The sequence below is a fragment of the Lontra canadensis genome, unplaced genomic scaffold, assembly GCF_010015895.1.
Source record: "Lontra canadensis isolate GAN:19392208 unplaced genomic scaffold, GSC_riverotter_1.0 scaffold9, whole genome shotgun sequence".
Lineage (NCBI taxonomy): Eukaryota > Metazoa > Chordata > Mammalia > Carnivora > Mustelidae > Lontra > Lontra canadensis.
Window position 1 is genome coordinate 24918464 of NW_022631003.1, and position 25410 is coordinate 24943873.

General features: G+C 36.5%; 1 protein-coding gene across 7 annotated transcripts in view; it reads right to left on the bottom strand.

Moving 5' to 3' along the window:
• Nucleotides 1-400: 400 nt before the first annotated feature.
• Nucleotides 401-25410, bottom strand: part of PLCZ1 (phospholipase C zeta 1) — a 48210-nt gene continuing 23200 nt past the window's right edge. For 5 of the 7 annotated variants that reach the window (XM_032855428.1, XM_032855425.1, XM_032855426.1 and 2 more), the window contains 8 exons: nucleotides 20839-20988; nucleotides 19741-19971; nucleotides 18118-18265; nucleotides 13544-13660; nucleotides 12268-12440; nucleotides 5179-5311; nucleotides 1301-1450; nucleotides 401-533 (listed from right to left, as the gene is read on the bottom strand). In XM_032855428.1, the coding sequence (XP_032711319.1) occupies nucleotides 448-533; nucleotides 1301-1450; nucleotides 5179-5311; nucleotides 12268-12440; nucleotides 13544-13660; nucleotides 18118-18265; nucleotides 19741-19971; nucleotides 20839-20988 (1188 nt within the window). In that variant the 3' untranslated portion in view covers nucleotides 401-447. The remainder of the gene's footprint in view (nucleotides 534-1300; nucleotides 1451-5178; nucleotides 5312-12267; nucleotides 12441-13543; nucleotides 13661-18117; nucleotides 18266-19740; nucleotides 19972-20838; nucleotides 20989-25410) is intronic. The other 2 variants (XM_032855423.1, XM_032855424.1) reach the window with 2 other exon arrangements.

Below are 25410 nucleotides of genomic sequence, written 5' to 3' on the forward strand. Positions count from 1 at the left end.
CTCCCTGCTGAGCAGAGATTTCCCAATGTGGGGCTCGATCCCAGGACCCTGGGATCATGACCTGAGCCAAAGGCCAAGGCTTTAACCCACTGAGCCACCCAGGCGCCCCTAATCAGACATATTTTAAGAGCTTGGAAGTTCTACTCATTTAAAATGACACAAGCTAGTTGAAGAGCAGCCTCAGCGGACAGCAGGGGAGCGGCAGGGTGAGGGGATGCAGGAAAACTGGGCTACAAGAAGGTCACAGTGTCCGGACCCTCTGAACAGTTTTGCTTTCTTTTTTTCCACTGTTCTGTTTTGCCAATTAAAGGGGAATTTGCTCAATATTTCTGTTTTTGTAAGTAATTCTTTTGCTTTATGTTTTTAAATAAAGAAAAAAAGTATAGACATTTGTTTTGGCTGTTTTATTAGGATGTATAGCTAACAATACGTCAGGGATTTTAGTTGCTATCTGACGTACCACACATAAATAAACAGTGCAGCTGGCTCAAGGCTCTCGCCCATTTTGGAAAACAGAGGAACACGACGGTAGCCTGCAAAAGGAATCATATCCAATTAGGACAATAAAAATCAGTCAGTAGTGTTCTCAACAGTGCTACTGAGACTCTATCTTTACTAAGCCTATGGAAAAACTATGACCACATTGTTATACTCCTCTTGTATATAAGAGAAAATATCTGAAGTTTCTATTCTACTTCTTACTGCGGAACACTGAGCACACAGATCACACTTCTCCTCCCCCAAGGTGCAATGTGCTAAATTCGCCACCACCCTTCTGCTGCAGGAAGACTCTGGTTCCGGGATACTGCGCAGACGGTGCTAGAGAAGTAAACACACTGAGACAAGGTAATTCGAGGCATTGTATAAATCACCTCCACAGGCTGACGGCACCATTAAGTTGGCCCTGGAAAGAGTCAAGAAAGGACGATCTTGGGCTTGCAGACCCTTTTTGGGCTGGAAGATGAGTCCCTGCTTCTCCCTTCTCTTTGATTCCCATGCTTGATTTCTCTGTGGTAGTCATGACTACTCTTAATTGAAACAAAAGAGCAACGATCCATGTAAAGAAATGCTAAGACGTTCCATGTTTGTCTAATTTATCTTCCTAGCGATCCCAAACCAGAATCCCACCTTCCACATGAGAACACATTTCTATACTACCACTGAGAGAAAATATGTGTCAATGCATAAAAGTTCTTTTACCTCTGCTGTCATGGATAGAGCTATCTGGTGTATCATGTGTTTCTTTGGTAAATGCAAGTTCTAATGGTCAGCACAATCATCTTACTTTTCAGAATATTACCTTTGTTCATGCATAGAACTGGTAAAGTATATTGGCCAAGAAATTCATTTCCAGTTATTAGACCTTGACTTTCAACAACAAAACGTATCAGAGCCAATTCTGGCACCTGAATAATGAATGTGAATGTTTCATTCCATCTTGGACAAAAAGCTGAAATATAAAGGAATATATCATCAAAAAATCATAGACACTATGTCTATAGTAATGCATTGTATCTGTTCTCTGAAATTTTTTCTTTTCAATACTTACTAATATTAATAGTTTATGTTTAAGAACACTTGAATTTTTCACATAGCCATTGAGAAAGGAATATTGATGACAATAACAATAATTATTAGGTTCTTAGTATTGCTGGGCAATATGATAAGAACTTTAAGTAGATAATCTCATTTCAACCTTACAACAAACCCATCAGGGTTATTACTATCCACATTTAAGGATGAGAAAACTGAGCCGGAAAGACGTTACATAACTTCCTCAGGGTTTCACATACACAGCCATTAAGTGACAGGGCAGGAATTCAAACAAATGGAGTCCAATTTCAGAGCGAAGCATTTCATCACTTGGCAATATGACTGCTGGGTTCAGGCATTTCCCTAACAAAGGAGTTAAATACCATCATTTTTCTATACCAGCTCCTATTATGGGACGAGCTCCATAGATAGTTGTTGGTCTCAGAGCTAAGTGCTCCAAAGCCAGCCTTTGATCCTTCTTTTGAATAAGTGCTCATTTTAAAGTCCCAGGTGTTGAGTCATTTAGATCTTCAGCAAAATAATCATCCCAAACAACAATCTCTTGCCAAATAAGAAATCCAAATTGTGTCAAAACATAACCCAAATCATCCAATACTTAAGCATAATTTAATGGAATCAAGATATTCACATCCAGATCAAATATATAGTCTACTTAGGTTCAGAGAGAAATAATATGTATCACTTTCATGTACAAAGGTAATGCTATGCTTGCTACGTAAGTAGGTTTTGTTCTTCAAGTTACCTTTCCAGAAGCATTAAAGAATTTGTGACTAATTATATTTTCTGTTTTCTGGGTGACTCTGTAGTCACAAGCACACATTTACCAGATAGTAATCCAGGATGAAGTCTATGCCCATGAAAATATTAAACCAATTGGCTCATGCTGGTATAATGAATGTATTACCTTGCCTTAAGAAAAGAAATAATTCCATAGTGTGCAAGGGGAGATCTAAGAGTCAATTTTTTTATAGACACTTTAAAATGGGCACAAAATTCTTATACTGATTTGTCTTCCTCCTCTAACCCTACTTCCCTATAAACTCTCTCTCACACGCACACTCACACATAAATCATACGTATCATATAAGAAAGCTCTTTTAAGAAAGAAGAAGAAAGAAAGAAAGAGAGAGAGAGAGAAAGAAAGGAAGGAAGAAAGAAAGAAAGAAAGAAAGAAAGAAAAAAAGAAAGAAAGAAAAGAAAGAGAGAGAAGGAAGGAAGGAAGGAAGGAAGGAAGGAAGGAAGGAAAAGAGAGGAATGGAGGAAGAGAGGAAGGAAAGAGGGAGAGGAGGAGGACACCAAATCTGATGGTTACAAATAGTTTTCTTGAGCATGATCAAAACTGAAAAATTACTCCCACACCTTATCCAAATGTGATCTTTTTCCTTCCAGACTCTCATTTCTTTAATTATACCACAATTACTTTAGTAGCTAAGCCATCCTAGAATCTCCCTTGTCCAGCTATGCAGACTTTTGTTCCTGCTAGTCTTCCTCATGTTCATCCTCCACTCCTTTTCTGATGCCATGGGCCTTCTTTGACTGGAATTCCTCATCCTCTAGCCATGAATCATATCCTGACTCTATTTTGTATTTCTCATCTCTCTTGCATACACTGCTTTCTACCCAATCTGCAGAAACAATCTCCCTAAAGCTCAACTATGTTAGTGCTATCTCCCTGTTTAAGAGTTTTAATTTTGGGGCGCCTGGGTGGCTCAGTGGGTTAAGCCGCTGCCTTTGGCTCAGGTCATGATCTCAGGGTCCTGGGATCGAGTCCCGCATCGGGCTCTCTGCTCAGCGGGGAGCCTGCTTCCCTCTCTCTCTCTCTCTGCCTGCCTCTCCATCTACATGTGATCTCTGTCTGTCAAATAAATAAATAAAATCTTTAAAAAAAAAAAAAAAAAAGAGTTTTAATTTTGTTCATTTTCTACAGAAAAGACATTACCCAACACCTTATCATGCCTTTCCCAATTTTCCATGACCATCCCCAACATAACTTTTTCATTTTACCTCACTCTGTATTCCACCCATATTAAACTTCTGTATTTTTCCCTAGCATGTTTGGATTTAGTCTTCTCCAGATTTTAGGGCTCATATTATTCCTTTTGCCTTCAATGCCTTCATTCTCAGTCTCTGTAAAAAATTCTATTCATTCTCCAAGAACCATCTCCCAATTTGCCTGTTCTACTACAATTCTTTTACCTTCCTTAAAATATTAATGACTCTATCACACTAGTTTTATTGTATCTTATCTCCCATACCAAATTGAAAACTATCTTCAATAGAGTTGATTTGGACATATATAGTAATACATTAAGTAAACAGAGATTTTAAGTTTTCTTGATACTTATCACTAGGCTTCTAATAAAAGAGGCTCAGTATCGTTAGATAAACTAAATTTAATTTCTGTAGGAATATTTCCATAAGGCTCAGGAATATAATCTAAATTCTAATGGGAACTAGAATCATATTATAAATGATTCATGCCTTGAATAAATAAATGTTCTGTGCATTTTGTCATGAAGATTCAAGTAGGGGGATGCAGAGAACAAGAGATAGGTTACTACAAGCTTCCTGACATAAGCAGTTACCTTTTCATGACACTGCCATTGTAGTATGCCTTCAAATCCAAGCCTTGCCAAATAAGCCGGTGAGTCATCACCAACATCCTTTCCTATAGATAACCTAGGATGAAGTAGCCAAAATTTTCCACATCTTTCTTCCATACCCTTTGCCCTAGGTGAACACTGGAGGAGTATTTGGGGTGTCAATAGGAGGACAGATGGCAGGTATTATTAGAGATTATCACCCAAGGGAAAAAAAAAAGAGAGACTAGTACGACTGCACCTGTTTTTCCATTGGTGCCATTTAACCAGGCACATATTTGCAGACTCTGAACTGAAGCCCGCTACACTTTGGGAATATCCACACAGAGAAGCTTCTAGACTCAGGAGTCAGTTCCAAGGTCTCCTCCAAGGTGACCCTGACTACACTTTAATGTCCTTAATGACTTCAAACTCAGTGAAGATGTGACGCTGTCAGTAGTGTATTACATAAAATACCACGGGATGCTGGAACTAAAAATCTTACCCAAGTCATTTCTTCCATTCCTACATTTCCCTTCTGGCAAAAATGACTGAATTATGAATCCAAATATTGTATGAGTAGGTTTCTATGGCATCCTTAGCCAGAGCCAAAAACCACAGACCTTTGATCTAAAATAATTCAAACAGTGAAATAAAAATGGGAAATATACTATATCAGAATAATCATATGTTCTTTATTTTACACAAAGGCTAGAAGCTAAGTAGACTTGCAGCCATCAAAATGTCCCTTTAATTCAGCAATATAGGAAGAGACATAAAAAGGAAGTCAAAGTGAAAAAAAGGGAGTAATTTTTCAGGTTAGATAAACTTTTGTATCTGTAATCTGAAAATACATCTAAACAATACATTGAATCATTATCAAATTGTTTTCGCTGCATATAACAACTTTGGTCATCTTAAACCTAATGCAAAGCCCTTGTCTTATGAATAATAAAGATGTCTCAAAATTCTATGAATAAATAAATTTTAAACTTTCCAACAAGAAGCCTAGTAGAAGTTCAATAAAAATATATTGGGAGCTCACCATTTTTTTTAATCACACGAGTCTGCTGTCTCACATGATCATCTGGAACACCAAAAATTTCTAGAATCACTAGTGTGTTAGCTTTGTTAGATGATGAATTGTTACTGGGAGGTAACTGGATACCACTGATAAGCTGCACAAAAATATTTGAATGCAAAAATTTAACAGGATTTCAAACTGTGTAATCACGTAATTTCAAAATAAAATATGTATTCCAAAAAAAGACAGACTCTCAGTTTCCACAAAAAAATTAAAAATGGAATATAATGCACATTTTAAACCTTAACTCTTATCCTTAAGTGACGGTAGGTGAATACTAAGAATATGTCTGCATTATTCCATTTTACCAGTATATAATTATAGTAAAATTCACATTGAGTTTTATAGTTCAACATATTTTTTTATTTTTAAAGTCTTTATTATAGTTGTTATAAGGCATTGCTTAAAAGTATTATTATAATCATAGTCTACTGTAATTCAGGCTGAATTACTCTGCTAACATGAACTATCTTGAAATTCATACTGTATGTAAATAGTCAAAAATTAGAAATAATAGTAATACTACTTCTGAAATATAAGAAAGAAACACTGCATAATTTTCTATGATAGCATTTTTTGATAGTATAATTTACATTTGGATAATTTATGATAAAATTTTAAATTACCTATTATTGTCAATATTATCGTAAGTAATGTGAATCTGACAAAATCAACGATTTCATACATATATTAGGGACTGGGTATCAGAGGAAACCTTAAAGTAATTAACAATAGTTTTGTTTAACCTTGTATTGTCAAACTAGCTGTTGAAGCTAAGTTTTGTCTTACTTTTAAGGGACAAAGTCTAAATGAAAAACACTATTTCAAGTGTGCTGATTTGTAAAACATACTGATATAAAAATTGAGGCATAATTTCAATTTCTGAAGATTATAATAGAGAAACAAAATAAATAAGTTTTTGAAAAAAAAGAAAGGAAGAAAGGAAGAGAAAAAAAAACCAGAAAAAGTGTCAGTGTATTTTTCCTTTCCTACATCCACATATTATAACATTAGGTGGAAACCAGAGTGACTGTGCAAATATTTAACAACAACTATAGAATGGGCATTGATCAATCAGCCTAATTAGACATTGAGGTAATTAGAACATTGGCCATAACCAATAAGTACACTGATACCAGAGCTTCCCAGGTGAGTATCTCCTCCGCAGGTAATAGACCCTTACCAATATGGAGAAGGTTTGGCTTTGGTGCAACTCAGGTCCAAAAAAAAAAAAAAAAAAAAAAATTCTGACTAAAAAAAAATAACAATTGAATATGAGACCTGAAAAAAAATTTAGAGGCTATTATTCAAATACTTTTTACACTCTGATTCACAGAGACCTTCCAGGGGCCATCATAGAGATAGATGTCAAAAGAAAACGCTTGGGGGCACCTAGGTGGCTCGGTGGGTTGAAGCTTTTGACTTCGGTTTGGGTCATGATCCCAGAGTCCTGGGATGGAGCCCTGCCTCAGGCACCTTGCTCGGCAGGGACCCTGCTTCCCCCTCACTCTCTGCCTGCCTCTCTGCCTACTTGTGATCTCTGTCTGTCCAATGAATGAATGAAATCTTAAAAAAAAAAAAAAAAAAGAAAGGAAAAGAAAAAGAAAACCCTTGATGGTCAACTAGAGTACTTCTGGTTTCATCTATTGGCCTTATGCAAAAGATTTTTGAACTTAGAAAATGGTTGCATCATTTTTATAAGTTTGAAAATGATTGACCTAATCCAAAACTCTCAATTTGCAGGTGACAGAGATTAAATCAGAAATGTTGAAATGTCTTCATCAAGGACATAAAGCTAAAGGCAAAACAAGATTTCTTGATTTCCAAAGCATGTCTTCAACAATTTGTACAAGTTGTAATAAAAGCTCTCCAGAATGATCAAACCAAGAGAGAAGGACCCACATGGATATTTATGGCAGCAGTGTCTCAGGAAAATCATTAATCCTGCCTGTTTTATATCATGTCACTTACATCCCTATATGAGACCTTTCAGAAACAAAGAGGTGGCATTTGTAAGCATCTGTGCAACAAGAGAGGAAGACAAGCCCAAGTAAATAAACAATTATAGGCATACTCCATGTTATTGAGCTTTGTTTTCTATTTTGCAGATATTGCAGTTTTTTACAAACTGAAGGTTTGTGGCAATTCTTCAATGAACAAGTCTATGGGCACCATTTTTCCAACAGCTGTGGTTCACTTCATGTTCCTCCGTCACATTTTGGTAATTCTCACACTATTTCAGATTTTGTCATTATTATTATAGTTCTTATGGGGATCTGTGATCAGTGATCTTCAATGTTACTATTGTAATTATTTTGGGGGTGCCACCAAGCATGTCCATGTAAGACAGCAAACTAATACATGTGTGCGTTCTGACGGCAGATGGGGCAGAAACAGCAAGAGAACTACAGTCAGAAGCGGAGCCTGAAGATGTGACTGAATTACTCAAATCTCATGATCAAACTTGAACAGATGAGGAGTTGCCATTGATGGATATGAGCAAAGAAAGCAGTTTCTTGAGCTGAAATCTACTCCTGGTGAAGATGCTGTGACAATTTTTGAAATGACAGCAAAGGACTTAGAAGACTACATCAACGTAGTTGACCAAACAATACCACAGCCACCCCGACCCTGAGCAAGCGCCCCCACTGCTCAGCAGCCATCCACATCCAGGCAATACCCTCCACCAGCCAAAAGACTGTGACCCCCTGAAAGCTCAGACGATGGTTAGCATTTTTTAGTGACAAAGTATTAATTAAGGTATGTACATTATTTTTTTAGACATAATACCATTACACACTTAATAGACTATAGTATAAATGTAACTTTCATGTGCTCTGGGAAACCAAAGAGTTCATTTGACTTGCTTAATTGTGATATTCACTTTCTTGTGGTGGTCTAGAACCAGACCTGCAATATCTCTGATGGAGGCCTGTGGAATACAGTGGCGTATTGCATGTGTACGCACCTATAGGGGGTATGAATAAACAAAACTACAAAAAGAAGCCTAACTAATTCAGTGTAGGGGAAAAAATTTCCAAAAAGAAGTGACCCTTAAGTCTTGAAAAATGGGTCTGAATCAATAGGCAGGTGAGGGAGGGAAGGATGATCCAATCAAAGGAAAAAGCATATGTAATGCATGGAGTTGTCATATGGTTATAGAGTAAGTGTAAGACTAGAAGTCATGAGAGATGGGCCCAGAGAATTAGGCTAAGCCCTGACTAAGCAAGCAAGCAGGATGTCCAAAGAAACATTAAGTAGGCATGATGAGATTAGCACTGGAGCACGTCGTCTCTGGACAACTTGTGGAAGATAATCAGCTGGACTGAGACAGGCTATGTGAAAAACCCTTAAGACTTATAATGTGATGGAATAATGTGATGCCACATAACAAATTCCTTTAAAAAGGGGGGGGTGGAGAGTAGCAAATGGCATCAGACCAAGGGATTGGATAAGGAAGACTTTTCAAATCAATAAAATTTAGAGATGGGACATGGGAAGTGACAGATGTGGAACAGAGGAATGCTTTCCAATTTTCTAGCCCGAGTTAATTGACACAATGTATTCAATGGAGTTCAATGACATTTAAAGAAAGTAAGATTGGATTAGGAAGGGATGTTCAGCCTTTAATATGATAAGGTTGACAGAGCAAGGATTAAACAGGTAAGGATGTTAAGTAGAATATTTAAAGTATGTCTTTACATTCCAGAAATGAAGTCAGATTAAAGATTTGAGCATTGTTGGCAGTTAAAACCATGAATAAAAGGACATAAGATAATGTTTAGTTTGAGATGAGGATTAAGAAAAAGCCTTAGTCTAATAGACACATGAAAAAGATGCTCCATATCACTCAGCATCAGGGGGGTAGAAATCAAAACCACAATGAGATATCACCTCATACTGATCAGAATGGCTAAGATTAACAAGACAGGAAACAAGAGATGTTGGCAAGGGTGTGGAGAAAGGGGAACCCTCTTAATCTGTTGGTGGGAATGCAACCTGGTGCAGCCACTCTGGAAAACAGTATGGAGGTTCCTCAAAAAGTTAAAAATAGAGCTACCCTATGACCCAGCAATTGCACTACTGGGTATTTATCCAAAGGATACAAAAATAGTGATTTGAAGGGACATATGCACCCCAATGTTTATAGCAGACAAATACCATATAATTTCATTCATGTGGAATTTAAGAAGCAAAACAGATGAACATAGGGGAAGGGAAGGAAAAATAAAATAAGATAAAAACAGAGAGGATGGCAAACCTTAAGGACTCAACTCTGGGAAACAGGGTTGCTGGAGGGGAGGGAGGTAGAGGTTGGGGTAACTGGGTGATGGGCAGTAAGGAGAGCATGAGATGTGATGAGCCTTGGGTGTTATATGCAACTGATGAATCACTAAATTCTACCCCTGAAACTAATAATATGTTATATGTTAACTAAACTGAATTTAAGTTAAAAATTTCAAAAAAGAAAAAGCCTTAACAATACAAATACTTCAGAGGCAGGTAGAGTAAAGGAACCCACAAATCTGAGAGGGAAAGAATCACTTGGGAGGAAGAGAAAAAGGAGAGAGAAAGGAAAACCCCAGACGCACAGCAAGGAGATTTGTGAGAAGTAGGAGGGGACCATACAAAGTGACTGATTTCATCCCTTTTTCTCACTAAAACAGCAACTACAACACTACATTTGGTGGCTAGAACAATGCAGCCTTTTGCACTTTTTCATTCACGCAAAAAGGCAACAGGAAGACACTGGTTCAGATGTGGCAAGATGTTGAAATACCACCTACCTCACTGCAATGGCTGAAGAGATCAACAGAAATTTAAAGGCACTAAAAGAAGTCAATGGAACTTAAAATATTAATGTATACTTTCTAGCTTATATCATAACTGAAAAGTAAAAGAAAAAGTTACTAATCTTTTAAATGTTTGTATTAAAAATATTCAAAAAGAGGGTGCCTTGATGTCTCAGTCAGTTAAGCATTTGCCTTTAGCTCGGGTCATGATCCCAGGGTCCTGAGATCAAGTCCCACATGAGGTTCTCTACTCAGTGGGGAACCTGCTTCTCCCTCTGTGATCTCTCTCTCTCCCTCTTAAAGAAATAATAAAATATTAAAAAAAGAATGTCAAAGTTATGATAATATTTGCAAAGCAAACTTAATGGAGAATATTTTGCTGGATCCTAGAAAGAGTACCAACTAACGGGTTGGGGGCTGCATCCAGTGCTGGAGGCAATTTCTACCCTATACGCCCCCACTTATAGAGTCACAAAATCCAGGGTGCATGGGTGGCTCAGTCAGTTAAGCAGCCCACTCTTGATTTTGGCTCAGGTCACAATCTCAGTTTTGTGGGATCCAGCACTGAGACAGGCTCTGTGCTCAGCATGGAGTGTCCTTGTCCCTCTCCACCACCCCTTCCTTGCACTCTATATCTCTCTCAAACAAATAAAATCTTTAAAAAAAAAATTAGGGGCACCTGGGTGGCTCAATGGGTTAAAGCCTCTGCCTTTGGCTCAGGTCATGATCCCAAGATCTTGGGATGGAGCCCCACATCGGGCTCTCTGCTCAGTGGGGAGCCTGCTTCCTCCTCTCTCTCTCTAGCTGCCTCTCTGCCTGTGATCTCTGTCTGTCAAATAAATAAATAAAATCTTTTTTAAAAATTTAGAAAAATCCCTAACAACCAAGTAAAAAGTCGGCTACCTTCTTCCCTGGTACTATTTCCCACAGTGGCCAGGATCATTTCTGTCTCATTCAACTTTGCTCTACTCTCTTTACACATTAATCTCTCGAAAACAGCAACATCTCTTAAATCTCCTTTGGGACAAAAAGGCTAGAGCCAGAAGTGGATGAAAGTGGTCCCCCAAGTCCTTTGCCATCAAGACACGAGAGGAAGGAGCCTAGAAAGGAAGGCTTCTGAAGGCCATGCTGTCTGGGTTGGAGCATCTGGGGCACCAGAGCAGGTAAGCCCCCATCAGACAGCACAGCCAGCAGCACTCCCTTCGATCAGAACTGCAGATCCAAAAATCCTCACCAGGGACAGCAATCCAAGTACTGAAATTCCAGAACAGAATCTGAAATGGTTCATATGGTTCTAGGAGCAAGGAGCTAAACCAAGAGATAGACCAAAGAGCCCTACCCACCCAATTTGTTGCAAACCACAGGTGCAGATACAATCTAAAATAGAATTGCTTGGAACTAAGTGGAGAGAAAAAGCTAAGGGCCTTTCAGAAGATTCAGGGACATTTAAAAGAAAAGAAAATAAATATAGTACTTGGGTTATAGAAGAATAAGAAAGTTTTCAAAAGGCTATATTATTGGAAACAATAAATTTTAGACAACTACCTTTGCTCCCAATAAAACCACATAGGATTTAAGAAGTAGGGGTGGGGTGGTGGGGAAGGGAGCTGGTAAGGAAGCAGAATGAGGTAAATAAAAATTGGAAGAAAGAAACTGGTAATGCAGGAGAAAAATCCACATCTACATTAGAATCAGTAAGGAATAAAATCAAATAAGGAAGAAAACCAAAGGCAGAAAAAAGAGTAATAGAGTTGGCAGGAATTAGTAAATACGCAGGCAGATACTCAAGAAAAGCATATGGATGACTTTTGGTTTCTAAATACTAATCAAAGTATATTCAGAGACAAGGGGCAAAACTCTGGAGCTGTGAAAGTCTAATTCTAGAGATTAACGAAAAAGCAAAGAGCTCCTAAATAAAGTCGCATATCCACAGAGTAACTAGTGGGCTGAACTCAGACTTCTCTATTACAATATTAAATGCCTAAAGACAATGAAATACATAGACTTTGGAGAGGAGAAGCTTTCAGCCTCAGTATTTCTATTCACAAGCAGGAAATCATTCATGCAAAAAGCTAACAGAAAGATTTTTCAGATATGGAGAGATGCTGAAATGCCACCCACCTATAATATTGAAAAAGATGAACAGAAATTTAAAGGATATTAAAGGAAATCAGTGGAACTCAAAATATTAGTGCAGACTCTCTAACTTATATAATAACAAAAAAAAAAGAGGAAAGAGAAATGTTTTTCATCTTACCCTTATTGTAAGTGTAACTGGATCAGTGTCTCTTGGTGTTTCATTTGGATCAAACTGTGTTTCAATATCTCTTAGGAAATGTGGTTTCAAAATATATCCAGAACCACCGTTATCCAAAAATTTCCCATTTTGAAGATCCATAGGCAGACCAGGGGTCTGGAAATTTAAGGCCACTGTCAGAAAAAAAGTATTTTGATATTGTCAGGAAAGAAAGGGTACAGCTAAAGAAGTACAGTTCAAAGATTTACTGAAACTGAATTAATGGCTTTTATATATCCAAACATTTTAAGAACAAGCATCCTTAGCCAAATAATTCCAGACTTTTAAACATGTCTTCCTGCCATGTATATATTAATGTATGAAGGTGAGTTTTAATTTTTTAATTATTTTATAGCTTTGAGTTAAAATCAAAATGATACACAGTATAGATTACAGAATAGCAATGTGTAGGTCAGATGACATTCAGGAAGTATGAGAATAGAGAAAATCCGTACACTTCATGATGGAAGAAAAGACACCAAGTATATTCTAAAATTTCAGGTCCAAAGAGATAACTGTTATCACTTGAAGAGAAAGTGAGAAAAAAGCAGAACAATAATTGCTATTAAAATACAGAAGTCCTTCCTTAGAGGTTGGTAAATAGCCACTCTAGGCAGTACCATCCTCCACTCCCCCCAAACCCCCCTCACCCACCAAACCTAACCCGACTCTCCACCTCCCTCCATAAACCTATGGGCCTTGCCACAATCCAGGAGCAGAGGGGTTCACACGGGTATCTTCTGACTGGTGAGCGCCCCTGCTAGAACAGCTAGTCAATTTGGAATAGGGAGAGTCTGGTAAAGACAAATAACAGAGCTACGTAATCTCATTCACTTTTCAATACTGTGAATGTGGAAGCTGGTATAAAGTATAAAAAGGTAGAGGTCCCTTGATTTAAAGAGGCCCTTAGCAAATCTTTCAAGCAAAGGATTTGATATTCACTGTCCTCTTACATCCATTCTGATGTCTTTTTTTTCCCCTTCCTACACTTCTTATGCCAACTCTTCATGAACTTAACCTCCGTGCCCCTAACCCTCACTTAGAGTTACCCTCTCTGACCCATTTAGGAATAACTTCTGCTCTTGAAACCAGTGATACATCATTATCGCCTGACCCCAAAACACCCAGGGCCAAAAAAACCTACTTGGGAAGCTCTTTTCATAAATCTTTCATTAATTTACGAAATGAACTTATTTTATCTTATTTTTCCAGAAACTCAATATTCTATATAACATACCCATTTGACAACCTATATTCCAAAATTCTTGAGGATTAAAATTAGAGGAGTCTGCTCTCATTGCTTTGGGATAAATTCTGGTAATGAACATCCTGGTGTGAAGAATAAACTCGTGGGCTAAAAAATATATATATTAGAACATTGTGAAAGATTTCAAGTAAATAAACTGCTATGCTTCTATATATTATATAATTCTACAATTGTTTCAGTATGTTTTAGCAAAAATATTTGTAATTCATGGACATCAAAATAAATCCATGTTTTTGTTTGACAGTGTAATTCATGGTTATTGAGAAGTTTTTTTTATTTTTTTTATTACACCATTTTATGTATACTAATCATTCACTTAAGGAAAAATGATTAAATAAATATATTTGCTTTTTAAATCTAAATTAATCTCACTTTGACATAAGAATATATAAAATTCCCAAATAAAATGCATCCATTTTTTAAAAAAGATTTTATTTATTTATTTGACAGAGAGAGACACAGTGAGAGAGGGAACACAAGCAGAGGGAGAGAGAGAAGCAGACTTCCCACCAAGCAGGGAGCCTGAAGCGGGGCTTGATCCCAGTACCGAGGGATCATGACCTGAGCCAAAGGCAGATGCTTAACAACTGAGTCACCCAGGCACCCCTGCATCCATATTTTAAAACAGAAGTTGTATATTTCTCAATTTTATCTTTTTTTTTTTTTTTGCTTTGGTTTTCACATTAGGGCAGAATCACATGTAAGCCATATAAAGACATATAATGCCATCCAAATGAACCCAGTTGAAGAGCCAACAGATTATCAGGATTGAAAGGAATGTTAAAGTTATTCAGTTCAGCTCCCAACCCTAACCACCAAAGCATCTTCCCCAAAAATTGAAAAAAACAGAGATTGAAGAAATCTTCATGAAGAAATCTTCAATTGAAGATTTCTGTTTTCATCTCTGTTTTCATCTCTGTTTTCATCTCTCCATTGAAAGAGAACTTGCTTCCTCCCAGTACAGCAGTCCCCCACTTCTCCATGGTTTTGCTTCCAGTGGTCTCGGTTACTTCCAGTGGTCTCGGTTACTTACAGTCAACCATGGTCCAAAGCAGATGATCCCACTCTGACAAATCCCCAGATATTTGCTAGCACCCTAACAATGCATCACAATGCATGTATCATTCACCTTATCTAATCGCATCTCATCTCATCTCATCTCATCTCATCTCATCTCATCTCATCTCATCACCTAGGCATTTTAGCATCTCACGTGAGTACAGTGTACTCAGGGTGAGTACAGGGTGAGTACAGTACAATAAGATATTTTGAGAGAGACCACATTCACCTAAATTTTATTACAGTATATTATTATAATTGCTCTATTTCATTATTGGTTATTGTTGACAATTTCTGTGCCTAACTTGTAAATTCAACTTTATCATAGATATATGTGTATATATCATATCAACTTGTAAATTCAACTTTATCATAGATATATGTGTATATAAAAAAACATGTTATATATAGGGTTCAATACTCCACAGGGTTAGGCATCCACTAGGTGTCTTGGAATGTATTTCCCATGATAGGGGAGAACTATGATAGTTCTGATTATTTTCAAGTGTTTTCCTTACTGAGATAAGGTCTATACTTATAATATGCACATACAGTTATAGTCCATTTGTTTCTCTATTTTTTTATGTTTCTACTTACCTATTTTTATAAGTTTCTATTTATATATGTTCCATTTAAATCACTTGAGATTCAAAACTCTTTGTACCCTTTACCATTGGACACCCTACAAATTTTTGAACTAGATTTCATGTTTCCCCAAGGCTTTTATTCTATCACCAAGTAGATCCTGTTCCCACAACTACTCCTGCTAATATGGTGACCAGTATTGGGAGAAATGGTTATTGCCTATGGCCCACTACATTTGCTGGTCAAACTAGAATAGAATCAATGCCACCCTCATTCCACATACTATTCTTTAGGAAGCGTTGTCAAATAAAAAATTATAATTACTGAGGTTAATAATTATAATTAATTTCATCAGCTCTCAATTTTAGAAGTTATACACTCCTGAGGGAAAGTTTATTTTGAAGCTACTCATGTATAAAGGCACCATGTGTGTCCAACTATAACGATCCTTCATCCTGCCCTAAGCAGGATATTTATCTTTTGGTGAGATGTGTACTCTTCTGGATCTTAATTTTTCCTATCTACAAAGAAATTAGAAATTAAATAAAAATTTAATTAGAAATTTAATTAGTAATTAAACATGCTATGTTATTATAAATGTAATGTATGGGGGCGCCTGGGTGGCTCAGTGGGTTAAAGCCTCTGCCTTCGGCTCAGGTCATGATCCCAGGGTCCTGGGATTGAGCCCCGTATTGTGCTCTCTGCTCAGCAGGGAGCCTGCTTCCTCCCTCTCTCTGTCAAATAAATAAATAAAATCTTTAAAATAAATAAATAAATAAATAAATGTAATGTATGTTCATTTTAGATAAATGAGAAAATCAAATTAGAAAAAATACGAACTAAAACTATATATAATTTTGTCACTTAATTAATAACCAGTAACCTCTTGGTATATATCTTTCCACTCTATTTTCATAGATATAATCGTATTTTTTAATTGAATCATATTGTTTGTTCCCTTTTATAAACTTCTACTTTTTCACTTAAAAATAACATAAAAAATCATTCCATTTCAATAATATTCACCTACTACATTATTCTTAAATGATTGAAAAGTATCCATGCATATAAAAAGTTGTTTCTTATTTTTATGTATTATAAAATTAGTGACATTTAAGTTTTTAATAATGATGGACATTCTGGGTGCCTGGGTGGCTCAGTTAATTAAGCATCTGCCTTCAGCTCATGTCATGATCCCAGGTTCCTGGGATTGAAGTCCTGTGTTGGTCTCCCTGTTCCGCAAGGAGTCTGCTTCTCCCTCTGGCCCTCCCTTCCCTCGTTCTTTTTCTCTCTCTCCCCCACATAAATAAAATCTTTTAAAAAAATTTTTTTAAATGATGGACATTCTTAGAGTACACCTTCACCCACATCATTATTTAGTATTGAATTTTGGTGCAAGAAAAATGCTCTATAGTCTTTCCAAAGAAATGGCGATGCTACAACTTATGACTCTACTCAGAACTGCCAGTGCCTTTTCAAATTTTGAGCAAGTGTCTAATACAATGAGAGTGAGAGAATTATAACAACTTTTGCTGTTCCCAGAGGGCTTGGCCCCAAAAAACAACAAAAACTATCCAATAACTTGAAAGAATAGAGACTAGCAAAGTAAGTCATTCGAATTCAAACTGTTTGGCAATACTAACGGTAAGAAATATATCTTATATCACACCCAAAACACAATACACACACACAATTGTTTCATAAAAGAATACTCTTATTGCATCTCTATTATTCTATTCTATTCCATTCTATTCTACTCCATTATTTCAATGGTGGTTCAGACTTACTGAATTGATTTTTTGGTCATAATCTATAGCTTAACAACAAGAAGGACCTAAAATATCCAGAGGTCAGTTTGAAGAGATAAGATGAAGTGTATACCTCAAAACCCTTGGGTGCCAGTAACCAGCCCAGAAGAGGTTAACCCACAAATATATCAGAATCCACATTTCCAAATAGCCAACAGCTTTTTTGAGTCTGCTGCAGATGCTGCTTTCCCTGCTGTGGTGGTTCTACACAGGATAGTAGATTGCATTTTTTAAGAAGGATTTGGAGAGTCACTTGGCTGCTGAGTTAACTGTCCATTCCTTTCTAAGTTGAGGTTATCCCCCACCATACACGTCTGAGAAAAGGGTAGAGTCTGTTCCCATTCCCTATCCAAGGCCTTGCTGCATCTTTGGCTCTAGCAAACAGAATGGAATCCTTAGGTTCAGAATCAAGTTCAGAATCAGAAGACAGTAGAAAAAAGACCCAGAGACCAAATGTCCCACTGAAGATGTGCGGGGACAGTGTGTAATCTGTACAACCATCTGGCAGCCTGGCCTGGATGCCATGTCCTTCTTCTCCCTCACCTTGGGACATACAGCCTCTAGGTCTATTTAATTGTCTACCTTACGTGCCTGCTGAGTTTATATAGTTCACCATGGCTCCCTCTACCATGAGCTTCATCATCTCTTTACTACAGGGAGTCTCCCCTTTACATTGCTATCAAAGTCATCCTTCAGAAACACAGAGGGGATGGTGTGACTCCCAAGATTTCAATCCTGTATGCCTTTGATTCTAGGACAAAGTTCACATTTCTTGTGATTTCACTCTGCCTAACTCTGCAGCCTTGTCACTCACAACTCTCCTTTCCAAACAGCTCACCAGGGCCCAGCCCACAAAAGTGTCCACACTGGACATCCTCAATCAAAATTTCATGATGTTAAAAAGTTAATTAAACAAGTTCTGTGAAATCACTTATTGTGACCTGGGGCATATAGCCTTTTATTTAACTACATTAAGTATGTTGAAATTTCATGAGAATATAGTTTTCATAAATGTCATTGACCAATCTTGACACCTTAGCAGTGAATAAGAGTAAGTTAAATATTACATCTGTTTGAATCATAAGAATTTACCTTTCAACTTTAAAAGTTTTCTGGCTTCTGACTCCCCAATAGAATTACTTTCATTAAATTGCTGATAGAGTCGTGAATATTGAAAGCTTCTAAACTTCTCAGCTTTGGTATAAATGACAAGATCAGATAGGGCCATAGCCACTTTTACCTTTGTGGTATAAAAATAAAATGCAGTAATTTCATATTTTTGTAATAAGTCATTTGAAAAAATCTTTTTCCAATAAAGAAAATATGTTTTCAGATCAATTATGAGTCTTTTCATAAGATTATCTCCCCAGAAACTAGTTGGAATGCATCAATGTAATTATTTTTCCTGATGATAGTATTTAATGTTAACATGAGACAGCATACATCTAAAATCCCAACTAATATAGTAAGTATTAAAGATGACAATTATGACTATTTCCTTTTTCCCAAAGATCTGTTTATTCCCATGAATTTTATAACTCGAAGATATTTAGTCATGAGTAAGTGTATGTCCAGTGTGATCTAACATTTGGGAATGACTTCTGCTGTATGGTACACCTTTGTTCTTGTACATGCCAGCCTCTAGACCCTCTACACTTCTGCTAGCCCCTTCTCAAGTTTTGTTTTGGGAAAACATTCCTTGCTCAAGCTCAGTCCATGGGCTTAAGTACTGATAATTTGGCTCAGCCTGGCTAATCAGAGCTTTGCATTACCTTAGCAATAGCAGTTGACTCTGGGCTGTGCCCATAACTAGATTCTAGTTAATGCACAAAAACATTTGCTTGGTCATCTGAGAGATAAGAAGGTCTTCCACTGGATTTGAATCTGAAAGCATACAAAGCTAAAGCTTTGCAAAGTCTTGCACCAATGTAGAGAAAGTGAATCCGAAGTTGGAGAAAAAAGTTCTGTGGACTTTGCTTGAGACATTATGCCACGTTATTCCCCAAATCTGAACCCCTTTCCCTGAACTTTTCATTGATGGGGGCCAATTAACTAATTCACATTTTATTTAAACCAGCTGAATTAGTTTAATGTCACTTGTAACTCAAGATACCTTCTTTCATCATGCTCATTTGTGTATTTATAATACTACATATTATAACAGTGATTTTCTTATCTCTGACACTATGGTCTCCTTGAGGGGAGAAATATTATGTTGTTTTTATTTGGTACATTGCACAATGCCTAGTACATAAAAATACCTAAGATTGAACCATTGAGAAAACACTAAACACAGCCAGGAGCACCTGGATGGCTCAGTTGATTAGGTGTCTGACTCTTGATTTCAGCTCGGGTCATGATCTCATGGGTCATGGGATCGAGTGCCTGTGGGGGCTCCACGCTCAGCAGGGATTCTGCTGTAGAGTTTCTCCCTCCCTCTCCCTCTGCCTCTTCCCCCACTTGTGCCCCACTCTCTCTTTCTCTCAAATAAATAAATAAATCTTAAAAAAAAAAACAACAACAACAACACAGGAAAAGATATAACTTTAAAATTTTCTTTTCCCATGTTAATTTTTTCCAAACAAGTTTTAAATGATAGACTAGAATTTTTATAAGGAAGAAAAAGATTTTTCCTTCCAAAAAAAAAAATTCTCTAGTAAGAAAATACAACAACTTTTCAATCATTTGGAAGATTTTCACAAAGTATCATCTCACCCTCCTTCTCCTGAAAAGTGGTAATCCAGCTACATTTATTGTGTCTGATCTCTCTTCTGAATTGTCTTCTAAAACAGCCAATGATTTTGATGCTTTGACTTCATCATCCACATCTTGATCTATCTCTTCATATTCTGCTACCTGACCATGTTTATCAGAACCTTTTCTTTCACGAGTTTCCATTAAGGATCCTATTTTCTTGTTTCTAACTAGTATTTTGAATTTTAATACCTACAGAAATGATTTGAAAGAGAGATACAATTACACATTTATAGGGACGTTTGAATTTGGTCACCAAAAAGACTTTCACCATGTTTGCAGTTAGCCCACAGTAGTAAAATACGTAAGAACTCCTTCTTTTTCCTTACTCTTCTAATACCTTAATAGAAACCAGTGATATTATAGTATTAACCAAAATTCACCCCAAAATAAGCCTGTTATGATTGGGACTTACTGTGGCTCCATTTGTTTTACTTCCCACAAATTCCTACTGTTTTAAAAAAATTGGCATACATGAATATTATATGTATGTGTGTATATATATATATACACAATATGTGCATGTGTGTATATATGTATACACACACATATTGTATATATTTGTATACACATATTGTATATATTTATGCATAATTATGTATAATGTATAATTATTATATATTAATTTCTAATACGTTATATAAATAAATAACTCTTTAAAAAAAAGAGTGGGGGAGGGAAGCCTACTGCCCAGATGCTAAGGAATTGGACAAGACTTTATTAACAACATACATCTCTGCCTCTTTCTTTGCCTTTGCCTATAAAACATACCAAACTCTTGTGGCCTAATATTAACTGACTTGAAATATTGGACTTATGGGATAAGACTCACAATAAAAACATGAGTTTTTAACTATATCTCTATATATTCACTTTGTCAACATACACTTACCTAGATGCTCACAGGAACACTTCCTAGGCAACACGTGGTAAAGAGACACCTCTATACATCATCAAAACTAAGCATTTTCATTGATCTCTTCTTACCCAGTTTTATGGATCAATATAATAATGACATGCTTTGTCTTATTAACCTGAGCTTCTCAGACAAAAGGTTACCTCTGGTGAAGGTAGTTTGTCTGGAAAATCATCAAGCATATCAGAAAGCAAGGAATCTCCAAAAACACACTGCAAAATGTCTGCCATCACTTCTTGTTGGGGAGGGGAGCAGTGGTTTTCTAAAGAGAGCACCACGGGGTAGTCAGATGTCTAAAAAATTAACCATTGCTATGGTTATTGGTCAGAACGCCTCAATAATTTTAATGCAATTAATAGAAACAGTTCATCTATTTTAAAACTTACATTCTACGTTCTGTACTTTTGCAAAATAAATATTCTTTAAACTGAAAGTACTTTTGAGTTTGACATAACAGGGAACACTAAATCAATATAAAAAGGAAGATTATTACGATTTATACTAGAAATATAGGAAACAACTGAAGCATCCAACAGTAGGTATTTGTTTAAATAAATTATGCCACATCCATTTAAAGGAATGATATAAATCTGGTAAGAAGGAGGTAGAACTATATAGAAAGTTATCTATAATATAGTCTTATGAGAAAAAAACAAGTTGCTAACATATAAAATTCTACATTTTAATGTTTTAAGCATATAACATTGCTTACCCTGTATATTAGTTTATTTAGATATTTTTAAATGTGAAGGAAAAGCTTTAGCACAGATAAGTTAGAGGAGATGTTAATATTCCACTTTTTAATCTCAACTTCTATAATCAAAACTCATGGCTTTATAATTAGAAACAAAGATAAAGATATAATAATAAAAAGAAACCATTAAGTAAAGATGGCTTTACGAAGATATTTTCTGCCTTTTGTCACCACTGTACATTTGAAATGTGCCTCAAAATAGAGAAATAACATTTATTTTGGGGTCTCATTCAAAATTATTTTCTATATTTTATTTCCTATATATTTATCAGGGCACAATTGTACCAACTTGTTAACCAGCCATGGACTTGCAAGGTCTGTTGCATTATCACAGACCTTTGAATAGGAGATACAATATTATGCTTTTTAAATGTATTTTAGTTTCTTGTGGCTGCTATAGCAATTGACCACAAACTTGGTTGAAACAAGAAAAATTGATTCCTTCATAATTCTAGGGGCCAAACTTTTAAACTCAGGTTCACGGGCTAAAATCAAGGGAGCAGCAGACTCTAAGGGAAATCTATTCCTTGCCTCTTAGAGCTTCTGGTGGTTGCCAACTTTCATTGGCTTGTGGCAATATCATTCCAATCTCTACCCCTCATCTTCATATTGTCTCCTCTTCTGTGTGGCATTGGGGCCCACCCAGCTAATCTAGGATAATCACCTCATCTCCAGGTCTTTGATTTCATCCATTTGCAAAGACTCTTTTTCCAAATAAAGTAACATTTATAGGTTCCAGGAATTAGAACTTTTGTGGGTCCTTATTCAGCCTACTACAATAACCTCATATATACTCACATATCTATATATATGTCCTAGTCTAATATTAAGAGAACAGTGTAAATTTTTTGTCCAAATATAAAAGCTGATTTTGAGAATAGGCGAAGTGATGGTCTAGCAGGCAGATCTCTTAATTAGCCCCTGACACTCACTGGGGAAACTTCTTTTTTTGGGGTGTTTTCTGTGGTCCTTGGCTCCACCTTCAGGGAAGGTCCTCTTGACTTTTATCCTCAACCACATTTAAAGTTGGTACTGAGGAGTTTGCTTTCCTTAACACCAGGCTACTTTTGCAGCTCCCTTTTTTTTTTAATTTTTTTTTAATAAACATATAATGTATTTTTATCCCCAGGGGTACAGGTCTGTGAATCGCCAGGTTTACATACTTCACAGCACTCACCATAGCACATACCCTCCCCAATGTCCATAACCCCACCCCTCTCTCCCGACCCCCCCCTGCCCCCAGCAACCCTCAGTTTGTTTTGTAAGATTGAGAGTCACTTATGGTTTGTCTCCCTCCTGATCCCATCTTGTTTCATTTATTCTTTTCCTGCCCCCCAAGCTCCCCATGTTGCATCTCCACTTCCTCATATCAGGGAGATCATATGATAGTTGTCTTTCTCTGATTGACTTATTTCACTAAGCATGATACCCTCTAGTTCCAACCACGTCATCACAAATGGCAAGATTTCATTTCTTTTGATGGCTGCAGAGTATTCCATGGTGTATATATACCACATCTTCTTTATCCATTCATCTGTTGATGGACATCTAGGTTCTTTCCATAGTTTGGCTATTGTAGACATTGTGCATCTCCCTTCCTGACCAAGGGTTGTTCTAAGCCTCATCTAAGAATCAAACTTGTGTTTTATTTTGCCATGTTGTATCATGTTGTGTCTAAAAATTTAGACTCTTTATAAGCTTCCTTCTAATAAGTAATATGGGCCAGTAACTATATCCAATGTTCTTTCCTAGTCATAGTTACCAAGTCTATTTTATTTTATTCCTCTCTCTTCCCCATATTAATGGTGACTATCTTGAGTAGAAAATTCAACCTTCATAGAGGAGAACACAGGCAGGATCTCTGTGACTTCAGCTGCAGCAACTTCTTGCTAGACACGTCTCCAAAGGCAAAGGAAACAAAGGCAAAAATGACCTATGGGAACTTCCTCAAGATAAAAAGCTTTTGAACAACAAAGGAAAGAGTTGACAAGACCAAAAGACAACTGACAAAAGGGGAGAAGATATTTGAAAATGACATACCAGATAGAGGGCTAGTATCCAAAATCTATAAAGAACTTATCAAACTCAACACCCAAAGAACAAATAATCCAATCAAAAAATGGGCAGAAAACATGAACAGACATTCCTCCAAAGAAGACATTCAAATGGCCAATAGACACATGAAAAAATGCTCAACATCACTTGGCACCAGGGAAATAAATAATCAGAACCACAAAGTTATCACCTCACACCAGTCAGAATCGTTAAAATTAACCACTCAGGAAATGACAGATATTGGCGAGGATGTGGAGAAAGGGGAACCCTCTTACTTTGTTGGTGGGAATGCAAGCTGGTGCACCCACTCTGGAAAACAGTATGGAGGTTGCTCAAAACATTGAAAATAGAGCTACACTATGACCCAGCAACTGCACTCTTGGGTATTTACCCCAAAGATACAAAGGTAGTGATCCAAAGGAGCACTTGCACCCCAGTGTTTATAACAGCAATGTCCACAGTAGCTAAAGTATGGAAAGAGCCCAGATGTCCATCAGCAGATGAATGGATAAAGAAGATGTGGTATCTATAAACAATGGAACACTACTCAGCCATCAAAAAATGAAATATTGCTATTTGCAATGATGTGGATGGAACTAGAGGGTATTATGCTAAGCAAAATCAGAGAAAGATAATTATCATATGATCTTGCTGATATGTGCATTTTAAGAAACAAAATAGAGGATAATGGGGAAACGAGGAAGAAAATAAAACAAGACAAAATCAGAGAGGGAGATAAACCATAAGAGACTCTTAAACAAACTGAGGGTTGCTGGAGGGGAAAAGGGTGAGGGGAATGGGATAATGGGATGATGGACATTAAGAAGGGCATTTGATGTAATGAGCACTTATATAAAACTGAGGAATCACTGACCTCTACCTCTGAAACCAGTAAAACATTATATGTTAATTGAATTTAAATAATAAATAAGAATATACACAGATATTATTCCACTTGTATAAAGTATAAAAACTGGAAAAATTAATGTGTGATATTAGAAGTCAAGACAGTTGCCAGCTCTTGTTTAGGACTCAATGACTAGGAAAGGCATGAGAAAGGGCTCTGGCTATTAGTTATGTGTATTCAGTTTGTAGAAAGGTATCAACCTATATGATGCTGATTTGTACATAAATATAATACAGATTATATTTCAATAATAAGTTGTAAAAAATGAAAGGTAGAAGGGAAAAATAAGTAAGTAATAAAATAATCTTGCTTAAAAAAAAAGAAAGAAAATTCAATCTTTGATCTAACCTTTGCTACAAAACTGAGTCACCCTGTTCACCTGAGAAGTCCCATTGAGTCTTTGTTGTTCAAAAACTTTTTTTTTCATTCCATCTCTTTCTCTTTGAGTCTCAGAAGCTGTAAGGGTTTTCACCCTTTCAAGGCCTGTGAATTTCTCCCTCTCTCTGCCTGCTTCTCTGCCTACTTGTGATCTCTCTCTCTCTGTCAAATAAATAAAATCTTAAAAAAAAAAAAACAAAAAACCTTATTGAAGGGTTGCAGAGAAATGAGGAGAGGAGGGTTAAAGTTGACAACAATGATTTAGGCTTGAACACAGGAGTTACCAATAACTGAGATGGGGAAGACCATGGGAAGAGCAGGGCTGAGAGAAAGAGGAATATCTGAGGCTCAGTTATACACATGTTAAGTTAAATATGCCAATTAAATATGCAAGAAGAGATGTCCAATACGTACTTGTCTATGTTGGTATAGAGTTCAAGGGAGAGAAATAAATTTAGAAATCATCAGAAATAAGATGTTAAGAGAATCAATGACACATATCAATGCTTTATGCTAAAACAGAAAATTTTCATATTTTATATGTATATTTTATAAATTTTTAGTATTTTATACTCTCACATAATAGAGCAGTCGATTTAAGTTTGTGATTTTTAAGTTACG